Below are 26924 nucleotides of genomic sequence, written 5' to 3'. Positions count from 1 at the left end.
CTACTGCACCGCGCGGACCGAACATAAATCGCAATGGATTTATGTATTATACTCGCTCGGAAACGCATTATTTATATATTACATAAAACTCATTTTATTCGTTCTGACACGTATTATATATGTTTTTTTTCTCAAACCTATTTCGGAGTTTTAGTCAGAAAATTACAATTAAAAAACATATCAAGGTAGTTTTATTTATTTAAGTTCGTCTTGTTTTTATACTAAATGTCTTATGCATTTATTAATTTTGTAGTTATTACGTTTACTCAATACTCAAAAAAATATATTTAGATTTTTTACGGCATTTAAGTACATTAGATGTTGTGTCGATGAAAACTTCTTTTTTCATAGTTTAAGTGTAAGTATTTAATGGAAATGGAACAGACTTACTTAATCACTCTATATAACTTGTATTGGCGGTGACTTTGGTGAATTATATTTGCACCATAACGAATTACATCCGATAGAAAGTTGTACCGGCTGTGAAGTGTACCAAAAAAAGTCTTTCAGTCAGTGTAGGTGCTCACTGGAGTTAAGTATACAACTTACTGTCCAACAATCTGACAAGGAGCTTATTGATTTTCAGTGTAAATTAAAATAATAGATATCATACGTGGTTATTAAACAAAAAAAAATTGGTTATTTAATACTTTTTATAAGATCTTGTAAGACGATTTCATTATCACAACCCATGAAAATATTTTTTTTATGGGTGGAGGGTGAGGTTTAAAATAAAGAAGTTGTCTGATTTTAACTGGCCAAAAAAAGGAATTTAGAAAATATTGGCACGTCAAAAAAATATACTTATACTAGGTTAGTAAATCAATAATCCTGATAACGAGGTGTTATTACGTAGATGGTATAGATTTGTGGCCTAATCACAATATTTATTTAACTGGCCTAATACTACTGATACCACATAAACATTTCTTAGTTGGTTATCTGTTACTTAGTATAATATAGGTATTATATTGAATTATATTCTAGAAAATAACAATAAAAACCGTTATAAATATATTGCGTCTCACCTGCATTATATGATGTGTGTATTATATTATATACATTTTAATTGAAGCGTAACTGAAAGGTAATTATTTTTGCTGTAATTTTAATTGGATAAAATATCCATCTGGCATAAAATCGGATTATCAATAAAATGAAAAACATAACTTCCCGTGTGGGAATTTATCTGGTGTGTAGAACGAGGTATAATGATAATATAATATGATATTCTCTATTATTTTTGCTTTGTTACACAATCACGCGTAATACGTTTGAAATGGATAATAGAAAACCCGACGAATAAGTCTGCAGTAAATGAGTTTAATTTATAATTGCCAAACGAACAGAATAGAGTTATTATTTATTGTTAAAGATCAGACTTGTTAGCTTCTTAAAGCTTACTTATGTGTATAACACATATTATTTCTGGGTGAAATTATGGTTATTATGGTAAAAATTAATATTATCTGTATAATATATAAAACAGAAATCAACGCACAGCTCAAACTACTGGATGAATCGCGCTGAAATTTGACATACAGATAGCTAGTATGACATAGGCATCCGCTAAGAAAGGATTTTTTTTCCTGTAAAGAACCATTTAATTCAGCGATTAATCTAGAAAAAGGAAATAGAATATGCGAATTTTGCAAACCATACACTTTGCAATATGTGGACTTATTTCATCTATGAAATATTATAGTCAAAGAAATGACAATGTATGAGATAACGTCATAAGTGTTTCCATAAAGATTGGAAAATATTGGTATTGTATACATTGCCTGGTAATGTATCATCAATGGCCAGTTAAGTAAAATATTTACGTTAAATACATGTTTATTATTAAATATCAAACAATTTGTACAAAAATGTATATTATAACATACAATTATATTGTACATCAAACTTGTTTTCAGAAAAAAATGTAAAAGTTGATTAACTAAAAATTGTCAGCAGATACCAATATATAGTTTAAAAATAAACCATAATGCTTTATAAATAGTATTTTACTTTCAATACAATACTTATATATAAATAAATACATAATTAATATCAAGAATGTATCTTCTTAACTACATTAATCTAGACCTATAAAATAATGGGTTGGAGAGGTTGTGAGAATAAAACTGTTTTTTTTTTTTATCTATAAACATTATGCATTTTACCTGGTAAACGCCATTTGGATGCATAGACAAACAGACTTGCACCACTTGCAACAGTGAACTGTAGAAGAATACAACTACAACGGCATTGGAGGTCTTCATCGTTCGAAGTCTGGACAAGGTTTGAGCAAAAATTGGTTAAATTCCGTGTGCAACAAAAGTTAGCAATTACATGGACTGAGTGATTCCCGTAACGGTTAGTATGAACGATATGAAAAAAAAAAATAAATGATATTATAATATTAAAACAATGTGGGCAATTTGGCATCCAAAATGCAATACCATTTCACGTAATGCAGGTAAGATAATTATAAGGTAGATACCAGCTATATACTATTTTGTATTATTGTATAAAGTTAAAATTACTGTTGATGGTACGTCGCAAGCCGCGATACAAACTACAGTAATAATATAACAATTACATTATTCAAAAATGCGTTAGTTAGAAAAGCTAGTGGGTAGGAAACGTAGTTTTTCAGGTAGACCCGCTTAGTCGAAATTATTTTTGTATATTGAATGATAATCATTTTTTTATTATTGGAACGGCCGATGCATTTAAACACAATTTTTATAATAGTACCTACGCCCATTTATTATTTTATTATAATTATTTTTATTTTGGTGGGAATAATACTTAGTGTTATAATAGTATACAATAATATATTTTTATATCGGGTTTCGAATCTTAAAAAACACTATACATTAAAGTAGATCGATATTTCTAGTTAAACAAAAGTCTATTTCGTAGTATTCTTGCAATTATTTGAGTAACGGGGTTATTTATCAACGAAGAGTGGGTTCCTATGTTTTTAATGTCTAGAACCTAGGTGCTAGATGATATTATAATATAAAATATTAATGTAATTAAGAAAAATAATAATTGTGATAAAATAATGTATACCAGTCATAATGTACCTATATAGTTGAGGCTTCCACAATAGTCAGTGTACAAAAAAAGAATAATAATAATAAAAAGTACCAGCTCAAGAACATTACCTTTCAGAAAATATGCTACACTTATACTTTTGAGCAAGTTTAGAGGGGAGAAAAAGTGTTTACAGAATAAAAAAAAAGTAAACATTATTGTAAACCAATACATACCTCGCTCCGCTCAGAATCTAAAAATTAATTTTTGGACGAGGATGCTTAATATCTTGTATTAATTATTTTTACTTGCGTTCAATGGAATAACTATACAGAATGTCTAATTGATTTATTTTTTTCCAATGTCTAATTCAAAATTATTTCATAAAACTATATTATCAAGGTCTAAAATATTTATCTATATTCCCTGTCACTCGTGTAATCCCTCTAAAAAACTCTAGATAAAGACGAAATTCATGCTACATACATATGAATATGGTTCAGAATTTAGTTTCCATAAGACGTTGCAGACGTATATATATTTTAATATACTTGAGTATATATGGGTATATAACGTTATGGCGAAACTTTCACTTAAACCTACTGGTTACTCCTATTATGGTCCAAACTTAAGAGAAAACTTAATATAACTGCAAATCCTTACCTATATAATATAATATAAATAATTTTTGTTGATAAAAATATTTACTTAATATATAATATATATAAAATTAAATTAATTATTTTATTTGTATTTAACTGGTACCTACATATTATTATTTAATTATTATGACTAACAATTTATTAGATAGGTGTTAGGTAATTTGGGTTTTCATAATTTCTAAGTATTTAATGAGGTTTTTTTTTGTTTTAACATGATGTAAATGAATCCTATGGTATTGATCAAAAAACATAATATTCCTGTATTGAAATGTAAACATGAAATTTTTTCAAACTCACATAATATTTAAAACACTTCAAACGTAATTACTAATTATTATTATATTACATACACAGTTCACGACCTTTATAATGTGGTAAAAAATTAAAATTTTATTTTATTCGTTTGGTGACATGATTTTATGGACACAAATAAAATGTAAATAGGTACACACATATTGTAATTACGTGTTTGTATTACTGCATAAATATATATAATATACTATTTGATAATGTTTGATTATTATTTTATTATTATTATCATTGTGATAGGTATTTATTATTAGTGAAAATTTCAGTACTGACAGCGTTCTGAGCACTGTCACATGTCCGATAGGAGTTTTCTTTATGTTACGTATAATATTTTTACGTATAAGCAATATGTTTAAATACATTTTATAGCTATACATATGTTCTTTCTTAAAACAACCTATGGTCTATTGTAAAACGAGTTAGAAACAACTATATAATAGTGAATTCGGTTCGAACAACCTGTGATTTTTTATTATTTAATATTATATTATATGTTTGAAAAATGTTTCAGTGCTCTAGAAATACTGTATGTATAACGTTATATAGTACTATATATTTTTCTAGAAAATCATACAGTAAAGATACTTACATAGTCGTTTTTTTAGTCACAGGTTCAAATTATTCAGTTTATTATGTACGCTTAGTATAACATACGAAACATCAAACACATTACAACATATAAATTACACTATGTATTTAAATCAACACTTAAGTTTTGAACAAATGGTTAAGAATAGTAGGATCATAGGATCGTAAAGTATCACGTTTCTTATTCTGGTTATTATTCGAGTAGATATTAAAAAAAAAAAAAAAAACGTCGGGTACGTCTAGTTCGTACGTATTTGCATTTTAAATTTAAAATTATTTACACGCATTATGAATTTTTATACTACGATATATCATATTTTTTTGGATTTTCAATTATGCGCGATTTACCAAGCATACTCTACACATTTTCCCTTTGATAATAAATACATTCAAATTCTAATTTTTAGAATGTTCTTAGTATAAACCATTTATTGATTAATTTAGATGTTTTATACAATTTGAGAAATGTTCTCTTTTGATTATTGAAAATCAAGTTTTTTTGTTTTAAATTGTTAATTTATAACATTATAAAACCATCATTGTTTATCTAAATTTATTTAAAGTCAATTTTAATGGGTCTATTATTTATGGTAAACAAAGTTAAATTACTTAAAAAATACTAGTTGGAGATTCAATACAATTTAGAAAAATAAACATCCACAAGACACCACTTGAATATTCTAAAAATCTAAATACTTTAAATTGCGGATGTTAAAACATAAGTAATTTTACTAAACAATTTTAAAAAATTAGAATTTTAATAAATTCATTGTTAATAGAAAAATGGGATGAACGTACTTGGTGGATCGCATTGCATAATAATTGTTGTTATACCCTTTCAAACCCAGTTATGATATAATTATATAATAGCATCTTAATTTACAGTAGGTACAATTTTTGCAACTGTGGGTTAATAAATAGGCGTATAAAATATGAATAAAAAGTGTAAACCAATCAAAATTTGAGTTTTTTCATTGTACATAAGGTAGAACATAAGACATTTTTATTAAAACAATATCATTAATGATTTTAAAAATCAAAACTAATTATTGACGTAAAAAATTAATCCTAATAAAATACCATGAAAAAATAAACTCTTTGATTAAAAATTATTATAATTCTTGTCAATTATTATTCAAGTATAAAAGAAAATTGTTAGAATATAAAATAGTCATTCAATACCTAATCATTATTATAGTACTCGCTGTAATATAAAATTATTAATTTCGAGGTGGGTTATATACAGTTAGAGAATTCCAACACTTCAATACTACCATCGTATTATGTTTCAACTATGGAAATATTTTAACGACTTACCAATTTGTGAAATAAATTCAGTAGTGTGGCTTCGGCGTTTTGATTAGAAGTCAAATTTTAAGCAGATCCTCATCCAATAATTAGACAAATGCGTAAGGTAAGCAAAACATTTAATTCTGGTCTCCAATTAATTTTGGTGATTTTTGATTTGTCCCCTGTCCAATTCAGCGTGTTATCTCTATATTCTTGAACAATCAGATTTTTTTTAAAAAATAATTTAAACCTATTACATATACATAGTAATTTATCAAAAATTTTAGTTCACTTACAATAATTCAGTTATTTAATATCTGATTTTCAAGTATATCCAAATACCGTATTTTCAATCCTTGACATTTTTTGTAATCCTAATACTTAAAGAGTGTCTTGTTGTGGAAATTATTTTTTTTCGATGTTTTTTTTTCATATAAGAACTGCCTTTTTCTATTTTAAATTATTTAGTTGATAAACACTATGAACACTGACTTAGGTTAGATATTTAGTTATTTAACTTGGTGTAATAAAAATAGAAGAACCGTGATGGTTAGATTTGAAAGATGTGGGGGCTATGGTAATTTAAAAATATTCGCATAACCAATATTTTACTTCAGAGTACTGCAAAACGACTCGTTTGAATTTCGAATTAGATACATAAAAAATTCAGAAAAAATACCCGCTTAATAATTTACAGTAGAAAGGGGATAAGGTGATTCTCATTTAAAAAGTAAAAAATCATATCACCACAGAATACTCCTAAGTAGTTCAATATTTTTAATATATTTAAAAATCAAAATCTGAATAAATTAAGATTAACTATTGAAAAAAAATTACAGTGTGTGTACGAGTATAAAATAAATGAATATTTTTAAATTTAAAATTATATTTGGAAATTGGATTATATCCCGACGACAAAAATATAATGACGGTAATTGTGAGCTTTACAAATTATACATATATATATTTATTTTGTTGAAATTTAAAAATATTATGAGTGTAATATATTTTACACGATAAAAAGACAAAATAATAATATATTACTTAATCTCTAATCTCTTTTATAAATACGTATAGGTACACATTATTACACCACTTGAAATATATACATACGTTATGGTCGTCATTATAGTTTTAAAATTTCAAATAAACATAAAAAGGAGGGGGGGGGAATGTGCAAGTGAGTTTTTTTTTATCTATATGCGATTACATACCAATATAATAATACATTGTATACAGAATGATTCTTTTTAAAGTAAACACTAATTTTTTTTTTTATTATTTATAGTTAAGGCTTCAACAACATCAGGTTATTAACCTATGGTTACAATAAAAGTGAATAAAGATAATATAATATATACAGATATTTACAATTTATGGTCAAGATGGATATAATGGAAAAATTTGTAAATTGCTTCGGTGTTTTCTTCACTGAGGGCGAGTCGGAAGGATGATGTGTTCTTGAAGATTTTCTGTGCTTGAGAGTAAACGTTTTTAGAAATAATTTTTTAGATGAAAATCAAATCTCTTGACTGGTAGGTAGTTTATTTGAATTTAAATTTCAGATAGTTTAGGGTTTTTTTGTTACACGTGATCAGTTGCTATAGTGATATCATTTGTGACAATGATCGCATACATGTAAATAATATATGTATATTGTATACGTATTATTTCCTTGTTATTTTAAAGATATGTGTATAATGTAATATATAATATTTTCAAACAAAAAAATATTTATGGTTTTTATTTTTTACATAATTTTAATTCATTAAAATGGTATTTTTTAAAAAAAAATTCAAATTTTAAAATTGAAATAGTTATCTAGTTTATAAGTAGACGCACAGATAATATTGGACCAACATTTTGTGGGGTTCTCTTGTGCAACTTCACTCTGTTTATTTAAACTTTAAATACTACTTATAAGTTATAACTTGTTGACTACTCGTTTGAAATTAATTTTTATACTAAATTATATGGCGTATACTTTATACATGGCCTACAGTAAATTCCTAAAAAGAAAATGTACGTTTTACTTCAGAATATTCAGAATAATAAAAAATATTTTTTTTCAAATCATTATTGTTTTGTAATAATTTAAAATTATATTTAAGAAATATTTCCAAAATCATTAACACATTACAAGATAATTATTATTTATTATAGTATTTATATTTATTAAATTTAATTTACTGATTGATGGACACGGATGATAATCGTATGCGTAATACTTAATATAAGTAATATAGTTTTCCGAACATTAAGGACATTGTATAATACTGTTCATAAGAATTATTAAATTACCATAATCTTTTACAGTTGGAGATGTACAATATAATATGTGTTTTAATATAGAACATTCAAATGAAATCTAAAATTTACAATTAAAATAGACGTTACGGTATCCCACGCATAGTTTAATAATAATAATAATACGATTTAATAAATATTGATGTACCTAAATTATTATTGTGTATTGGCTCTCGATTTTTGTATAGATTTTAAAATGAACAGTGTATGCATTAATATGCGTTGCTTACAAGTTATAACAAACTATTTCCGAACTATGTAGCGGTCAATCATTTCGTGGTACCTATATCATAGGTATGCCTGTAACACGTGCGACAGAATTTCGATTGGGATCTCCGATTTTCATGCGGAAACCATTATTTAACATGTATAATAATAATATATTATGACGTACTGTATTTGGTGCTTATCTCACGTGAGATTTTAGGGGTTCATCCGCAACATATAAATATATACATAGGTATAGGTATATATTATTGTCGACTGGGATTTTTGTGGAAATGGGTTAATACGGTTAGAGACTCCCGGGAATGGAAAGGACCAAAAACAGTTTTCTTATATGTGTACATATAATATAAGGTACGAGTATATATCTGATAAGTATCGAAAGGAAAATAATTTTTTTCTCTGATTTATGGTTTAGGATTGACCCAAACAAATTTACAGGTACTCGCCGTAGTAGATATATAATAAATGTCTTTCGTCGCATCCGTTCCTGTCAATACAATTCTATTTTGTATTTATGAAAATGTATTATTAACTTAGAATATTACTCATTATTTTACGTCTACAGTTATTAAATTTTTTTTATAATTATCGTATTTAAAATTTATAATCGTATTCGTAATACAGTAGATTGAATTAAACCTGTTGAAAACATTTCAATTGAAAATATCGTTATGTACATAAAGTATAATTGTATAAAATAATACTTATCAATTATTATCAACTAGAATATACCTAGATTTTACCTATTTTATCGAAATTCTAAAACTGAACTAGTGTAAAAAAATATTATCCGTATACATTTTTGATATTTTTAATTTGAAAATGAACCACGTATGAAGAACGTTTAATTAAAAGTTCAACCATTTTATACAGCAAATTATTTTAGATTCTGAACGGAGTGATGAATGTATTGATTTTACATAATGATGTATGTTTTTTTTTGTGTGTCTGTGTACAGCATAACTAGTCAAAATAATGCTTCAATTTCAAACTTTGGGGGTGGTTTCCGATGGAAAAGTGAATATCCTTGGTGCATTATAAAGATAAAAAGTAAACATTCTCCAACAGTTTTCAAAAAAATCGAGAAAAACAAAAAAAAAATGACGGAAAACGGGAATTTTTACGCAAAACCAGTTTTCGACCGAATCGATTTTTTTATATGGTTGTAATTCAAAAACTAATCACTGTAAATACTTGAAATTTTCACCAAATGTTTATGTTAGTGTTATCTATATACAGTTAAATTTTCAAAAATTTTCGACTTTTTTTGAGTTACTAATTTGAAGTGTCGGTAAAAAAATTTTGGATGACCAAAAAAATTTGAAAATTTAATACAAGGTTCCTTATGAGTTGTTCTTATAGTAGCTAAAAAACATTAAAAATCGTGAGTCACAATTTTTTTTTTATAAGCGTTTATAGTTCAAATTTTTACGAAATCTGTCGAAAACGCGAAAATTTGCAAGTAATTTTGAAGTTGAAAAATCATGAAATTGTTTGTGTTAATAACTAAGAATTGAAAATACAACACTAAGTGTTCCATAAGTTTTCCTTGAAGTATCTATAGAGAAATCTCGAAGCATCATTATAAGAAAAATTTTAAGTGCGTTTGAATTTTAAATTTTTACGAAATCGCGTAACGATAACGATTTATCCTCAATTGATTTTAAATATTTGTTATTATTCAAAAAGTATAAGTCGTAGATACTTGAAAATTTTACCAGTTATAAAAATTGGCATTTTTCTTCCATGATTTAATTTTAAAAATATTTTGAGTTTTTTTGAGCTATTTATAGACAACTGAAATTTTCAATTTTTCTGAAAAATTTTTTTTGAAGTGTCGATAAAATTTTTTTGGCCCTACTTGGGCCTTACTAAACTACTTGGAAATTTTATACAAAGTTTCTCATATGTTATTCTTATAGTGATTAAAAAATTATAAGAATACATATGCACAATTTTTTTTTATTAGCATTTGAAGTTCAAATTTTGACGAAAATTCGTCAAAATTATGAATATTTGCAAATTATTTTGTAGGTATAATTCATAAAAATGTTTGTATAGGTAGCTAAGAATTGAAAATTGAATACAAGGTTTTTCATAAGTTTAACTTACAATTATTATAAAAGAACTTAAATTTTGTTGTATTCAGGCCATTAAAACATAAACCACCTTTTTCACCAACCACTGGAAATTATATTCTAGGCTGACAAATCATCTTCGTTCAGAATCGTTTTTCGTATACAATAATACCTATCATTGAATTCAAATTTAACCTACCCAAGTCCAAGGTCAACCCCACCCTTAATGTACAGCAGAACGGTACCCACTTGCCCACTTTTTTTTATTGGCCTTCATGTAAATAAATTTAAAAAAATGTAAAATGTAAAATATCTATAAATAACTCAAGAAAAGTCAAAATATTTTGAAAACTTTATTAAAAAATGGTCATATTATAAGCATTTGGTGAAAACTTATTGGAAATTTAAATCATCTACATTTAGATAATTTAATCTAAATTAATCATATAAATTTTACCCCTTAGGTATTGGGTGTGTACTATAACAAGCACTGTGGATATCGAGAGATCGGTTTAATATTTACAATATTTTACATTCAGTAAACATATTATATTGATTGGTTTTTACTTTTTCAAATTTTATATCATGTAAAAATTTTATTTTTAATTATTTTTTAATTAATCCTCTTGAAAATACACATTTAGGGTTGTATATTTTGTAACTGTTACAATATAATTATTTTACGTAAAAAATCAAATGAATCTTAATCATAACGATATTCATATCTTTATATTTAAATTTTATACCTTAAACGAATTGAAATAAAATTGTATATTCTTGTGTAATATTTTCTAGTCATATTTTGAGAAAAATATACAGCGTAATTCGTACACTAAAACTTGGAAGTCAATACTTGAATGCTAATAGGAATTTATATTTACTTGCGCAGTTAGGTACTTCTTTCTTTGTCTTCGACAAAAGTTGTAGAATATTTTAAATAAAGAATATTTGGTTGCAATGATTTATTTAGTCTTTGATATATAGCCTTGGGAAACTTTCAGATGCATTGCTTTGTTGATTTCATCAACATTTTATAGCCAAAAAGTTATGTTATCGTCTGACTGACCACTCTCTCTCTACACTGAAAACGATTTGTTTGATTAAATTTCTAGCTTTTGTTCATCAAATTCATCATGCTTTTGTCATTTATTTGTCAAACGAACTTCCAACTAATTGTTGTGTATAATACCCTAAAAATATATCAATAATTATCAAAATAGTACTTGTTTTTAAACTTTATAACGTGTTAAAAAAAAAATATATACGTACTATATTACTAATTAAATACTATACATTATTAGAATATATTATATTGGGTAATTTATAGATATTGTGGGATCAATAGAAATTTTGTATTAGAAAAACATGTAGAAAAATCAATTTAAAAAAGTAGGCCAGCGCATTTTGGTGGTGGATTTTTGTCCATCGTCCCTTCGATCCTCGGACAGGATAGTGTAATTTTACTGTAGGTATTCTATTTGAATACAATGATTGTGTTCGATAAAAAAAAACGATTCTGAGCGGATGAAGGGATCTATTTTATTTAATTTTATTCGTTTCTATGGTGATAAACATAGCCGTAATTATTTTATATTATATAATCGTAAAGTTGTACATTTTTTCTCCTTAAACCGCTTTTATTTCGAGTGTCATTTCGAAAATCCAAAAATGACCTCTTTAAAGTACCAGCTCAAGAACATTACCTTACAGAAAATATGCTACACTTGTACTTTTGAGCAAGTTTAGAGGGAGAAAAATTGTTTACAGAATTAAAAAGAAATAAACATCATTGTAAAACCAATACATTCCTCGCTCTGCTCAGAATTTAAAATATATGAAAAATAATGTTCACATTTTGACTTTTATTTTTTATATTACGGTTAAAACATATTAAATACGAAATTTGTTAAAATTAATAGAAATCTTCGATTGTGCATAATATCATAATATGTAGTATTGTAGTGTTATTAAAACCAGAATAATATATTTTATTTTTAATTACACTACTCACCAAAATACAAAACTTAAATAAAAGAAAAGGTAAATGGGTACCGCTATGCTATGTCTTAGATTTAGGGTTTATCATTGTAATATAAGTGTGTTAGATTTGAATTAAATGATGTAATATTATCATTGTATATAAAATATTTAATTTATTACATTGTTAGTATTATATTAATGTAATAATATTATACTCATGTATACTATATATATACATATATTAATACTGTACGTCTATACTAACTATAAGTACCTAATTTATATAACTCAAAATGTAATAACATATTTCTGTAAATACTTTAAAACAGTAAAAATATATTCATAGTAGATACTCAAAAATTAATTATGTTTTAAAATCAATTAAAAATATTATTGCAAATAAGATAATTCATAGTTCATTCAAGTTCACACAAAAAACGTATATATGTTTTAAATAAGTAATTTTTTTCAAAATAGAACTTAGTGTCTATAAATAATAATTAACATGAAACATTCTTTATATTTTGTGGTTTTAATATGAACTACTTATGAAGAAACTATTGTACGAAATTTCTAAAATTTAGATACAAAAAAAAAAGTTTTTATAAACGCTTAACTAGAAAATAGTTTGCAATTTTTTTGATTTTGACGATTCTAACTTGAAATACTTATAAAAATAACTTTTGCAGGATTATATATTAAATATTCGAAAATGTTACTCAACGATTAATTTTTTATCGGCATGTATCAAAAAAAAAAATAAGAAATAGAAATATTTTTAAATGTCATCGTAAATATGAAATGATACTATACATATTACATAAGCATTTGGTAAACATTTTAAGCATCAATGGTTAAATTTGTTTTCGATTTAAATTTTTACATTAAAAAAAAATGGATTTTCCAAAATGCTCCGTTTTTCCTGATTATAAAAATTACTAATAAGTACTGGGCATTTTAAATTTGACCTCTCTAAGTGCAAACTAGATTTAATTTGATATTCATAGCCATTTCCACATTTAAAAAATTAACTCTAACTCCACTCTAAAACGAAAAGTATAATAAACATACGCACTTTATTTACTTCATTTAGAAAAAAATATATGACCTATTTTCACTTTTTCAATAAATTCGTAGAATATTATTGAACTTCTATTTTTCTTGATACTTCGTTAAAATGTTAGATTATCAAAACTGTTGAATACAAGTGATTGTTAAAATATTGATAAAAACAATACATACTACATAGAATTTAACATTGAACAGTAGTAGTTTTTTTATTTATTTGTTACTAGCCCTTTAACTTGAATTCTCTATGGAGAAATGAACAAACAAAAATACAGTGCTAGAATGTTGTATATCAGTTTAAGTGTACTTACATTGGTTCACAAAAAGATCGACATCGATGACCTTGTTTAGTGAACTCTTTTGACTGATATAGGTAATCTACTTATAGCTGAATCAATATGTTTGGCATGTTTTCAAACTACTTTCTAAAAACTCTAAAAAAAATCTCTAAAATGTCAGTCAAAATTAGACTAGTAGTTTTTAAGTATTTTAACTATATAAATATGGACCTCTTATTACATTTGATAATGAAATAAAAATAATGAAATATTTATTTATTAAATAAAAAAAAAATTTAATTCTAATAGCAATGCACAATGCATGGTGGGTCAGCCGGTTTTAAGCAATTTTTTTAATATAAGTTTTGTAACCAATGAGAACTTTAAATATTATATAAACATTAAACAACTACTGCGAAGTAAAGAACATTTCTTGAACCTTAAAAAATATGTCTATAAAATTTGGTGCAAATCGATTCAGTAGGGTCCAAGTCTAAAATAAGCAACGATGTTGGAATATTCAAGCCCTATACAAAGGTATATTAGCTTTAAATCATTTATAATATATTATACAGATACAATATTATGTTTATTTTAAAATATGATGAATAAATACATTCACTATATTCAAGGTAATTCTAATAATTATCGTGTCTGATTACAGATAAAACTTTCTAGTGTTTGCATTTCTTGGAGAATTTCTGTCGACTATCATCATCATTATTCCGTTGAGGGAAAATGTATATCGTTTTATCACCGAATGATTGTAAATTTAAGTTATGTAAAATATGTAGGATAATATAAGCTGTTCGCTTGCTCGTGTAGTTTTAAAGTTACATAATGTAACGTTAAACATAGCTATATTATTATTATTCTCTTGGTAACAATATGAGTATCATAATTATTGAATAAGCATAATGTAAGGTCATAAGTACTTCGTCATTTCGTATGATTATGACTTATGAATAAAATGTGTGATAATAAAACATAATCGTTTTAAGAGGTTTGCCAGTCATAATAAAGGAAAGTAATAAATTGGACAATGTGATCCTTGACAAATATTATTAATAAATACATAATAAGACAAACAAATTAAATATATAAACATCAAGTAATATTTTACCATGCAATATATTAACTCCAAATAGTGATCTTTCTACTATTAGTTGACAACAATTTTACTGTAACGGTTATGCTTGAATGTGCATTATTTTAAAAATACATTTTGCCACTAACTGATTAATTTTCAGAGTATAGCTATGTTAATTACATTTATTTTATGTCATTATCATTATTTTTTAACTAAAATACTATTAAATCCAGTACATTATGTATATCTCGGATAATTATTATTCAGTTTATAATGACCAACGTAACTAAATGTATGATTACTATGATTATTATTAATAATTTTTTGTATTATTTTTATTTTTTTTTTTAGTCAGACGTATTTTAAATTTAAACTGAATTTATACTACACGTGATTTACAGTGCAACAATTATCGAACGACTAACTTGAAATACTATAAAATAGATTTTTCTCTGATAAGTTGGAGTACAAAACTCGAAATAAATCAAAGATATACGCCTTAATTATTATTTTAATAATAGTTTTTTTTCATACCTATTTAATTATACTTCAAACATTAATTAGTATAATACAAAAGATTAATAAAATAGAATATTGAAAATTGTGTTATTTTTATTATTTTGATTATAGTTATTTTTAATTTTTTAATAAATTATAGTAATTTAATTTTAATGTTTTCATTATTTTTATTTTGCTCATATTTTGATTTACACTCATTATGATCGAATCGCCTGACAAAGCCTTAGGACTTTCATTTAACTGATTAATTTTAAGATGTTATTTTTTGATTTATCAATATTCAATATATGTAATTATAGTTTTTTTAATTTTTTAATAAATTATAGTAATTTAATTTTAATGTTTTCATTATTTTTATTTTGCTCATATTTTGATTTACACTCATTATGATCGAATCGCCTGACAAAGCCTTAGGACTTTCATTTAACTGATTAATTTTAAGATGTTATTTTTTGATTTATCAATATTCAATATATGTAATTATAGTTTTTTTTAGTAAACCATTAGGTATATAATACCATTTTTCATAAGAAATGAACATAGTATTATGTTATATCATTCATATAAAATATTATAGTTGAAAATTAACACTACGTGTTTACGTTTCATCGAATAGAGAAAATTTTCAAAAATGTAATAATTGTATCTATTTTAAATTTAAAATAATTATCAAGTCGTATTTAAATAATATATATTGTAGTTTCGTATGTGCGTTTTTAAATAATTATTTAAAATCAAAAATCATAAATAAGTCATTAATATACTGACATTTATTTTTTAAATTCATAGCAGTGTTTTGAGTAAATGTAGTCTGGCAATAAGAACTTAATGAGTCGAAGCTATTTTAATGAAAAACAAATGAAATGGTTTAAAATGTTTAAATGTTTATTTGTTCTTGTCCCCGCGTTAATTGATATCTATTGAACGTTTATAATGCATATTCTGTACTTTATTTTATTATACTATGCTCCTCGTTTATTGAACTTTTAGATGCTGAGATAAGCAGTGTATGAAATATGAATCAAATTTACAACATCTCAGTGTGAGTTACACGAATAGCTATAAAATTGCAATACTTTACAACTGTGACTGTCCAATGTGTAAGTTAACGGGCAATTATTGTTTTTTTTTTTAATTTTAAAATTAAAAATTAATATTTATCATGATTAATATTATATAATTTACTTAAGACTTTCATAATTTAATTGTTTTTCTAATCCATATAATATATAGTTTCAATGTTTCAAACCACTTTGATAAGTGACCTGAAAAATTGAATCAGTATTTATTAGTCACTGTTTAGAAGATTTTTCTTGTAACAAAATGTTGTTAATACATTTTTTTTTTTTACAATTTAACTATACAAATTAATTTCATTCTGAGGATAATAGAAATCTAATTTATGAAATATTAAAAACTTTAAACTTAAACCAAGATTAGAAAATTTTCCTTATCATAGAATAATAAACTGAGGTAAGAGATGTAATCGAATCACTACAAATATTGCCAATAAATTTAAACAACAATTGTTATCTATAATCTGTAATATGTATAAAATGGGATGTTGGTATATATAAAATCTATTGGATCTATTTTTATGTAGTATTTTATAAAAGATAATTCGCGATATACAAAGAAGGGTACATAATCATTGAAATCCTTTGATAGCTCTATGTTCATCCTAAAAAATCAATTATATATATTTTATTTATATGATTTAAAATGTTTTTGTTGTTTTTTGGGTTATTTCCAGACAATAGATGAATGAAAATATGATAGATGATTCGATTAATAAGAAATTATAATTATAAGAAATTAGTATTTAACTAATTATTATGTTATGTTAAGTTTTTATGTTAGAATTATTGGTAAAATTTATGTAACGCACAACTTAACTATATTTGACAGTTGATCAAACAATGTGATTTGACAACAAACACGTATTATACCACAAAAATCTAGTATTGCGTGTTCAATCAGACATACGTGATAACTGTAAGTCGTTAGATCTGATAAAACCTTTAAAGAGTGAGATTTAAAAAGAAAAAAGGCTAAATCAGAGCTATAGTGGCTTGCTCTGGAGTAGGAACTTAAAAAATTCTATACGTTTATAGCATACATTCATTAAATTAAGAAAATCAAACATATTTTTTTAACACATCTATTACGCTAAATGTTAGTATTAGACAACAAAATTTAAAACGGATGTATTTATGTTTTACGAAAAATATGTGATAAGCATTGACAAAGACCTTGAGGTCGTTTCAATAAACAATATATATATATAAAAAAAATCGTAAATCCAATACACTAAATCTTCGGGAACTAAAATTAACAGATAGCTGAATTAGTTGGTATTTTTTTAAAATTGAAACATGGTCATTTCCTGAACGCAGTTAATATCTAGTATTTTCGTTAGACTAGTGCTGAATGAAATAAATAATTATATTTTTCTCTATCTAAATTACGACTTTGATTTATAATCGACATTCGGCATAACATAATATCATACTAGTAATACGCATATACATTGTCTGTTTTGAAATAAAATGAATAAAAATAAAAATAAACAAAAAAGCCATAAGACAGAACTAAACTATAACTATATGTGTCTAGATAGAGAGCGGATATAGATAAACACGAGTGGATATTAGGCATATAGTTTATGTGTGTGGCATCCTATTTTATGAATAATAATAATTCGAGGTTACGATCGTTTTGTTACGAAACGAGATAAAAAATAAAGAAAAAAGCAATGGTATTGAGACTTTTGGAAACGGTAGAATGAAGAAAAGAGAAAATTGTAAAAAAAAAAAAAACGAAGAAGAAAAAATAATGGCTAGAGGCAATCTAAAAAGATATGAAAATATGGGTAGAGTGCGAAACATGAACATAATATAATGTACGCATGGGGTGAGCCGAGACGTTTGCTCAGCTGTAACGAACTATGCGCAAAGTAGACTGGCAAACCGCAAAAACACCATTGCTCACCCTGTACACATATAATATATACTATATACATTCGTCGGAGATCGTCTCTTGTAATATTTATATAACAGAAGTCGAGAATTTTGCTGGTTGGTTAACAAAAGCTAGATAGTAGATACACGACGATTGTAAAGACAACGAATAAACGCATGTATAAGACCGATAAAATGTACAAAAGTTCGAAAATAACAACTGTGTAGATTAAATTGGACTGGTGATATAATAATATTGTCTGACCGTTTTAGACTGAAAAAGTAACGTTTGTTTGTTTGTTTTTATTAAATATCACTTCTGTTTGTGTATACAATTATGCTAAAATTGATAAGTTTCGATTAGAGCCAATAAACTACATTACGCGATGTATTTTTTTCATACGAAATATAAAATACATTTCAAACAGACAAAATATTATGTTAGAAAGACTAAAATGAAAACGCAGAAAATAAAATTATATTTGTATACTTCGATATAAACGCACATAAGACCAAAAACAATATCAAAGTCTACATCAAAAATTCGAGGACTCTGAACTCACTAAATGAATTTTTACTCTTCTGGAAAATTCACCGAATTTATTACTCATAATATATAGGTACGTCAATGTCATACGATATTTAATACATATATATATATACGGTCATATAACACCCATACAAATACTTTATAAACTTATTATTTTAACCATCATCTATCATCATCATCTTTATATTATTGATACAATATAATAAATAATATGTATAATACGTTAATATGTTAATATTTTAATATATTATAAAACTAATATAATTCTATTAGTAAAGTAAATTATGCTGTTTTGTTAACGAAAAGCTTAGGTGCACACGTACTAGTATAAAAATACCGTTAATATTTTCATTTCTATTAAAACATTTCAGTTTACGCATAGAGAGCATGTATACAAAGTTGCTCCTCCTAATTAATTCTATTGAATTAAAAAAGTTCTAGTTATATATATTATAGTTTATATTTAATATAAAAATGTAATATCTATACGACAAAAGATGAAAATTAAAATTTTCTAAGAAATACTAACAATAGTTTTAATTATCAAAGCTCAATTTTCTATAGTTTGATGAACACAATAAAATAACCAAAATTCTATTTGAAATTAGTTGATAGTATTTGATGTCGATTGAATAACTTTACGTAAATGTCAAAATGTATTATGTGGAATTTGTGTGTGAACTTATGTAGCTTGAATACGGTTATCTTTGAATACAAAACCCGAATACGGGTTTTTACCAATCTCCGTTTTGTATAAAGTTCTACACAATTATTTAAATTATTAAAAGAAAAATTAATTTTTAAACAGCTAAATCAGTGACTTTTGTTTAAAATGTGCACTAATAATTGATAACCAAACTGGTCGATTGTCGCAAAACATTGTATGATATTATACTACGGACTTTGCATTTTAAATATCTGAGTACTTAAGTTATTTTCATTGTCAGACTTAAAAGCTATTAACTTATATTACTTCTAAATAAAAATAAATGTTGAGCTCAACAATAAACACCGAAAATTGATTATAGAGCTTACGCTGAAAATAAGTCGAATATACAATATACAACAATCATTGTACTTTTGGTAGTTTAGCAAACTACCTATACTTTTGTTCTGTACAAAACAGACTATTATAATATGTCATATTCACTTAATGCATTTTTTTCGAATAGTTTTACAATATACGTATTTTGTCACTGAAAGTGAGTTCAGTATAATATATATTTATATTTTCTGTAACATATTATTATGTTGTCATTTTCAAACTAAGAATTGTAAGCATTATAGAATTTGAAATTGTTTAGTCGTTATTTCTGAGCTCTCCTACTTATTCTAAGCAACTTGATTTTTGAAGAAGTACATTATTTTTCATGTATAATGTTAAAAAAATAAATATCAAAAAAATATACCATTAAAAATATATCAGTTGTGCATGTTGCAAACAAAATTATTATATTCTGAAACTTTCTTACTAAAATAATATATTTTGAAAAGGCAATTTTTCTCCTTTATAATATTATATAATAATATAATATGTAATAACTGACTGCTATAATAATACTCGTTCATGTTTTGTTAATTTTAAATTTCAGTCCAACTGTTGTTGTATTTGTTTTTTACCAGTTAAAATTGTTAAGACAAAACTCATTGTTGCTAACAACAATAAACTGAAGACAATTCGATGTAAATTATGTTAAAATATTCATAAAATATTTTCACATGAGTGATTCCACTAGTAGAGGTAAAACCACCATAAATGATCTCTAAACCTTCATGTTTTCAATGACAAATTGTGTGAATATAATGTATATAATCTATACATGTATTACGACAATATCTTAGAAAATAAAATAACTGTACTCAAAGAAAAATCGGCGTTAAAGAGTTTAAATATACGATTAAAAAACGATTTGAATAAATTTTACAATGTGTGATATAGTAATAATAACCATCCACTATAATATACGATGCGGGTATTTGAATTTATGAGAAATATGCATTGATGTACTCGATAAAATAATAATGTTGTTATAAGCACGACAAAACAAACAGGGTTTTCAGCTAAATAACACAGTGCATAAAATGTTCCATAGATTTGGAATAAATATTAAAACATTGAATACTTCAATACAAAACTAACGATGAGTCTTATTATTTTATAAAAATGCCCTAATTTTTCGAAATTAATAGGTATGGTTTTTAGATAACATTATTTACGTATTAATATTATATATGATGCATAATCCAATTCGTTCTGATCGTTAATTTAATTACAAAAACAAGTATATTATATTTATAATAGGTACAAGTTGTTAAATCATAAATAAAGTTTTACCAAGTTCTTTCCGTTATATAGTTATAATCAAACGTTTAAACAAAATAAATAATTTTGTTCAATGACATTTTCTAATATCGTATTTTGTCAGCATTTTATTTTAAAATGCTGATTATATATTTTTTATGAGTTTCATGTAAATTGTTTACCAATTAAAAGAATAATGTATAAACAATATAAACATCTTTAGATATTATATTATAACATATTTTATTGTAAGTATTTTAATATTTATTTATTTTATGTATAATGTATATTGTATACTTATCGATAATTTAGGTATCTTTGAGGTGCTATACCGATATATAAGTCATTACGATCTTTCAAGATGATAGGTACGTACATATCTACATATTTCCAGTACTTTTAAAAATAATAAGCCCTTCGTGTCGAATCATTTAGAAGTAAACGCGTTTTTTAATATATTGAAAAAGCTTTTGGCATGCGTATTTATGTATTTACTAAAATTATTCGTTCGAAACTGTGAATATTCGGAGTACGACACGGAAGTCGGAACCTACTCTTATCGGGTTTAGGCTCAAAATAATATTTATGTGGGTAATCTATGTCAGCTATCATCAGTGGTTCGTGACCGGGCTTTTGAGGAAGTGCAATGAAAAATAATCGACAAAACAGCGTAAATATAAAATGACGATCGCTATAAATATCTTTATCGGAAGTGTTCAAGTGATCTTACAATTGACCTTGTGCCTCCAATGGAAAATCAATTAAACACGGTGGTAATACGACATAATAATATTCTGTATAAAATGCTGTTCGTCGTTGAAAATTCGTTAGTAGTATTATCACAAACAAATAACAATAATTAACTAGGTACTGTAGTGTCGACGACGACTTATAATAACATGGTGAGTTACTGAATTTTATAATAAAATTATTCTCTCGTAATTTTAAGCTTATTGTTACAATAGATCATCATTGTAAACACTGAAATATTTAACTTAACTTAAATCTCTTGCTTTTAATTATTGCTGTAGTATATTACATATGGTTATTAAGTTTAAAGGTTTGAGTGTAGAATATTTATATGACTTTTTAATTTAGTTATGTTATATTGTGTTGAATTTTAAATTAAATTTGTAATATAATATGATGATAATAATAATATAGAAATGTTAAATAGGTACTCAGGATAATAATAGTTTATAGACTCTACTTAAACTGAAAAGATAAAAAATAATAAAACAATACCAATTAAAAATATTAATAAAAGTCAAAATGTTTCAATATATATTATAATATTATTATCTTTTTTTTAACGTCAAATTTTAATATTTATTTTATAATTTTATTATACCTAATTAAATAATTTGCTTAATTATCTGAAAAGAAATAATCAAATAAATAAGACAAGTGCATGCCAATATCTTCCACGCGTTTGATAATCTAAAGATATTATTATACAAGTGTGTAAACTATTAAAATTCGTGACAGTTTATTATAAATTCAATTTCACCCAATTGAATTTATAGTGAATTCAATAATTCTTTACATATATTTTAATTTTACCTAAACACAATTTTAAGATGAAATTTATCTTGGGTAATTTTTTTAATAGTTTTCATTTTAGGAAAAATTTACATGCGCCCTAATTCGGGTTCTAGTAATTACGAGGTTTATTAACGTTCATTTAATTTTTTTAACGATTACAGTTGGGCGGGTACGCGGTGGTGTCTATCACGGCAGTCACTTACTTGTCGATCTTTGGGGACATAGCTTATGGTAATGATGAAGTCATTACTGCCTTTGAACCAATTCCCATAAAGACGTGGCCAACTGCCGGGAATTTCAGTGGTGACTTAACAAGGAGTCGAAGGTTTTTGGTGGTTAATGGTGACGACGTTCCTGATTACGACGGCACAGATGACGATGACAACATTGTATACGACTACGACGACGGTGGTGGTGACCACGACCACGACCATGGCTATGACCACGACCATGGCTACGACCACGATTACCATGACTTTGAGCACGATGACGATGACCACGATTTTGACGGTCCCGGTTACCACCACCACGTGTGGTGGCACCACTACTATCACCACGATGAACCACACTTACCGTTCCCACTGTTTCCACCAATCTTCATATACAGACGACCGGGTCATCGTCGGTGCGATCGGTGGCCGTTCGTGTGCAGGAGCACTTATGAAATGATCCAGTGGCTCCAATGTTATCACGAATTTCTTGCCGGATCGGGAGTCCACGATGAAGATGGTCTGCATGGACTGGTCAATGTGAACACTCACGCATGGAGAAAGTAACGGCAGGATAGTATTGAGTGCCAGGATTTCGAAGATTGGAGTAGAAAATTATGATTTTTACGACAATCGTTTATAATAATATGTTTTTTTTTATTCTTGTATTGCTAGAAGGATCTATATTTACAGATTGTAGAAATGGTAGTTTTTGTTTTTTTTTTACATTTTAGTTCCGGTATTAAATTATTTCATTAAGAGGTTCTGGTTCCTGTTCCGGCTTTTGAAAAATATAAATTACAGGTTAAGGTTAAAACTGATATTTAACGGTTCCAAATATAAATTTTTAAACACTTATTGTTTAGTATCTGTTTAATTTTGTATACATAGCTATTTACACTATTTATAAAACTATTATAATTTATAATAATATATCAAAAAAAAAAAATAATAAATAAACAGTCATTTAAATTTTAAGATATCACAAAAAGAATTAAACGACTCAAAACAGTAATATTATTACGAAGCTTATCAAAGTGCTCCTTAAAACTGAAAAAAATACTACGGAAATAAAAACAACATTTAAAATATTGTAAAACTCAATGTTTTTTATTTATAATTGTGGTTCCCGTTTCAATTCCGGTTATTTAAACTCTGTTCCTGTTCCAAATATTTTTATAGTTTTGGGGTTAAAAAATTGGTATATTTCAGTTTAATTCTACTCCTTGTCTTTAACGCCATAATAGAACGTGTTTTATCAAGCCTTGTCCGCCAACTAACAAATTGTATTCTCTCCATATCATCACACCATGTGCCTAATCATAGTTATCGTCGAATTAAACCGTCGTGGTTAATTTTCATTAGCTGATCGGGTTGGAATTTAAGTGTTTTATAATTTGTCCAATGTCAAGATTGTATTTTACTGTTCAATAAAAACGAATTAATTTGAAAAGCAACGATGTGGTACAAATACGACTTATCGGTTAATATTGAGCAAGCGTAGCATTATAATTGTTACGGAAACGGTTAGATGACGTTGATATTCTTGTTGAAATACATGGTTATGGATGGAAAAAAATAAGAATTTGATAAAATTCACTAAAGAAAAAAATGAAAATCGGTTTATGAGTATTATAATTTATAATATAATAATGATCATAATATTATTAATTAAAAAAACTAAAATAAAAATAAGTTTGTTTTCTTAATTCATGGAATTCATTAAACTTGGTCAAAACAACCACTTGTGTTATGTACTTATAGATATTTACAATGTATATTATTTATTATATTTATGTGTTAAATTTCTCATATAATTTTAATTTAACATTCTTGTATAATTGCATTCGAATAATTTTAAAACTAACATAAGAAAAATTAAATATTTCACTCCACAAATGGTCACTCAGTCACTGTACTTATACATATAGTTGAATGAACCATTAATTTTAGTATTACAATAATTACAGTAATTTGAAATATTACATTTTAAATTGTTTCATATTAATATTATATACCTACCTATTATAAATTATATTAATTGATAATTCGTAGTTAGGTATATTATTAATACCTATGTCTTATGATAATTTAACGTACGGTAGGTACTTTTAATAATTGTTTTTCTATGGTATAAAATGAAGTAATATGATGATTGATCATAATTGATTTAAAATTTTATATAATATACAATTTATATTAATTATTTATATTATAATATTCTATGCATTTACGTAAACCCTAAACTATTTTTTTTTTTTTAATATAAAAGTCTCATATAGGTTATAACATATTATATTATTCAAACAATTTATTTACTATAACTTTCAGTTTTTAACCTTCCAGCAAGTTGTTATTGAAATACAATGAACAATAATTAATTTAACTAACTTATACACATAATATGTATTATATTATATTATATTATATTGTTCACAATTATAATTGCGAATTTTATGTTTGATTCGTTATAATAATTATTAAAAAGATAAAATGTATTTTATTTTTGGTTCGAATATTATTATTGACGTATAATATTAATATTAAAAATACTGATCATACTAACTTAAACAGACTTTATTATAAAATATTTTTCAACTTCAATCTTAATTAACTCAACTAGTATTTTATAAAAAAATATTTTTTATTAATTGTAATGTATGCCAATGTATGCCAGATAAGAGTTGTAACGTTAGGAATTTATTGAAATTAAAATATAAAAATATTAATAATTGAATTTTAGATAAACTAAATTATTAAAATGGTTAAAATAAAAAATGTAGCGAAGAAAATTAATTTATTACAATTTACAGTAGAATAAAAGCAGTAGCTACACATTATTATATATAATTTCTATAATGGTAATGTAATACTAGTTTTGCATTGTTATTCTATTGTAAGTTTACATTAAAACAATATGTATTTAATCACGGTGGTATATTAAAATAATTAAGAATATCAAATATGTATTAATATATTGTATTCAATCTATACCATTCTATCTATAAGTAATTTCATATACTAGCTTGTGAAAATCAGATTAAATTATGTGTTTATTTATCAATCGCCAATCACGTATATATAATATTTGTATAAATGAGTCATATATTTTGAATTTATATAACTGCTTTGTAATAAATAAAACAATGTAAGACATATTAACTATAATATGTCTTATAGTTAAGATGTTTTATTAGAAACATTCGAACTTAACATTTAAGTCCATATTGAATCCAAGTTCTTACCTTAAATATTTTGACAGAAGACTAGCATCTTTTAATCAAATTCGTTACAGCTAGTCATTTTAGATTTCAGTACGGCCAATGAAGCTTAAAAATAGGAAGGCTGAGATATACATTGATCTGAATGAAGATTGTTCATTTATTTGCACTTCAGTTCCATCTAAAAGTCTCTTATTTGGAGCTATTATACCTACACAATAAATAATAATACATATGAATTTAATGTTAAATTTTAACGATACTTTTGACTTTAGAAGAGGTCGCTTTTAGTATTTCTCAGGTCTTTATAAAATTGTACATTTACTTACCACTGCGTGTCAAAAAAAATAATAGATAAAAATATAATTTGCATAATATATTTTTATTGTGCTATTAATTAATAATCAAAAATGTAAAATATCTTATTTATATTATTATGTTAAATATTATTATATTTTAGTAAGACTTCTTTCATTTTACGAAAATAATTGAATTTGGATATTTTTAAAAACATTTTAGTAAAAAAAAAAATATATCAAAATAGTTGATATATTAGAGTAATTTATTATATTATTATGTATTAGCATCTATAAAGAAAACGATTACTCGTTTCATGACGTGAAAATATTCACGTAATTGTTGAATTTACCAAAATATTTTTGATTTGATCCGATACATTTATTATTTAGACTACCTACATCATTTTTATT

General features: G+C 25.2%; 2 protein-coding genes across 7 annotated transcripts in view; one reads left to right on the top strand and one right to left on the bottom strand.

Moving 5' to 3' along the window:
* The window catches only part of LOC114131928 (A disintegrin and metalloproteinase with thrombospondin motifs adt-1-like), a 66474-nt gene extending 40053 nt beyond the window's left edge, over positions 1–26421 (bottom strand). For 2 of the 6 annotated variants that reach the window (XR_007603102.1, XM_050197145.1), the window contains exons 1-4: positions 7251–7478; positions 6176–6329; positions 5907–6091; positions 2169–2342 (exon numbers count right to left, since the gene is read on the bottom strand). Coding sequence is in view for 4 of the 6 variants with exons in the window: in XM_050197145.1 (XP_050053102.1) it covers positions 2169–2267 (99 nt within the window). In the remaining 2 variants the exon portion in view is untranslated. Of the gene's footprint in view, positions 1–390; positions 572–2168; positions 2343–5906; positions 6092–6175; positions 6695–7250; positions 7479–26238 lie in introns of those variants that run through there. The other 4 variants (XM_050197147.1, XM_050197148.1, XM_050197146.1 and 1 more) reach the window with 4 other exon arrangements.
* Positions 21852–23852, top strand: LOC114131936 (uncharacterized). The gene is made up of 2 exons (XM_027997288.2): positions 21852–22141; positions 22946–23852. The coding sequence occupies exons 1-2, from the start codon at positions 22139–22141 to the stop codon at positions 23558–23560; spliced, it is 618 nt and encodes a 205-aa protein (XP_027853089.1). The 5' UTR covers positions 21852–22138; the 3' UTR covers positions 23561–23852.
* Positions 26422–26924: the final 503 nt, after the last annotated feature.

The sequence above is a fragment of the Aphis gossypii genome, chromosome 1 (genome assembly GCF_020184175.1).
Source record: "Aphis gossypii isolate Hap1 chromosome 1, ASM2018417v2, whole genome shotgun sequence".
Classification (NCBI taxonomy): Eukaryota; Metazoa; Arthropoda; class Insecta; order Hemiptera; family Aphididae; genus Aphis; species Aphis gossypii.
Note: the sequence above shows the minus strand (reverse complement) of the source record. Positions and strands in the feature narration are given on the sequence as shown.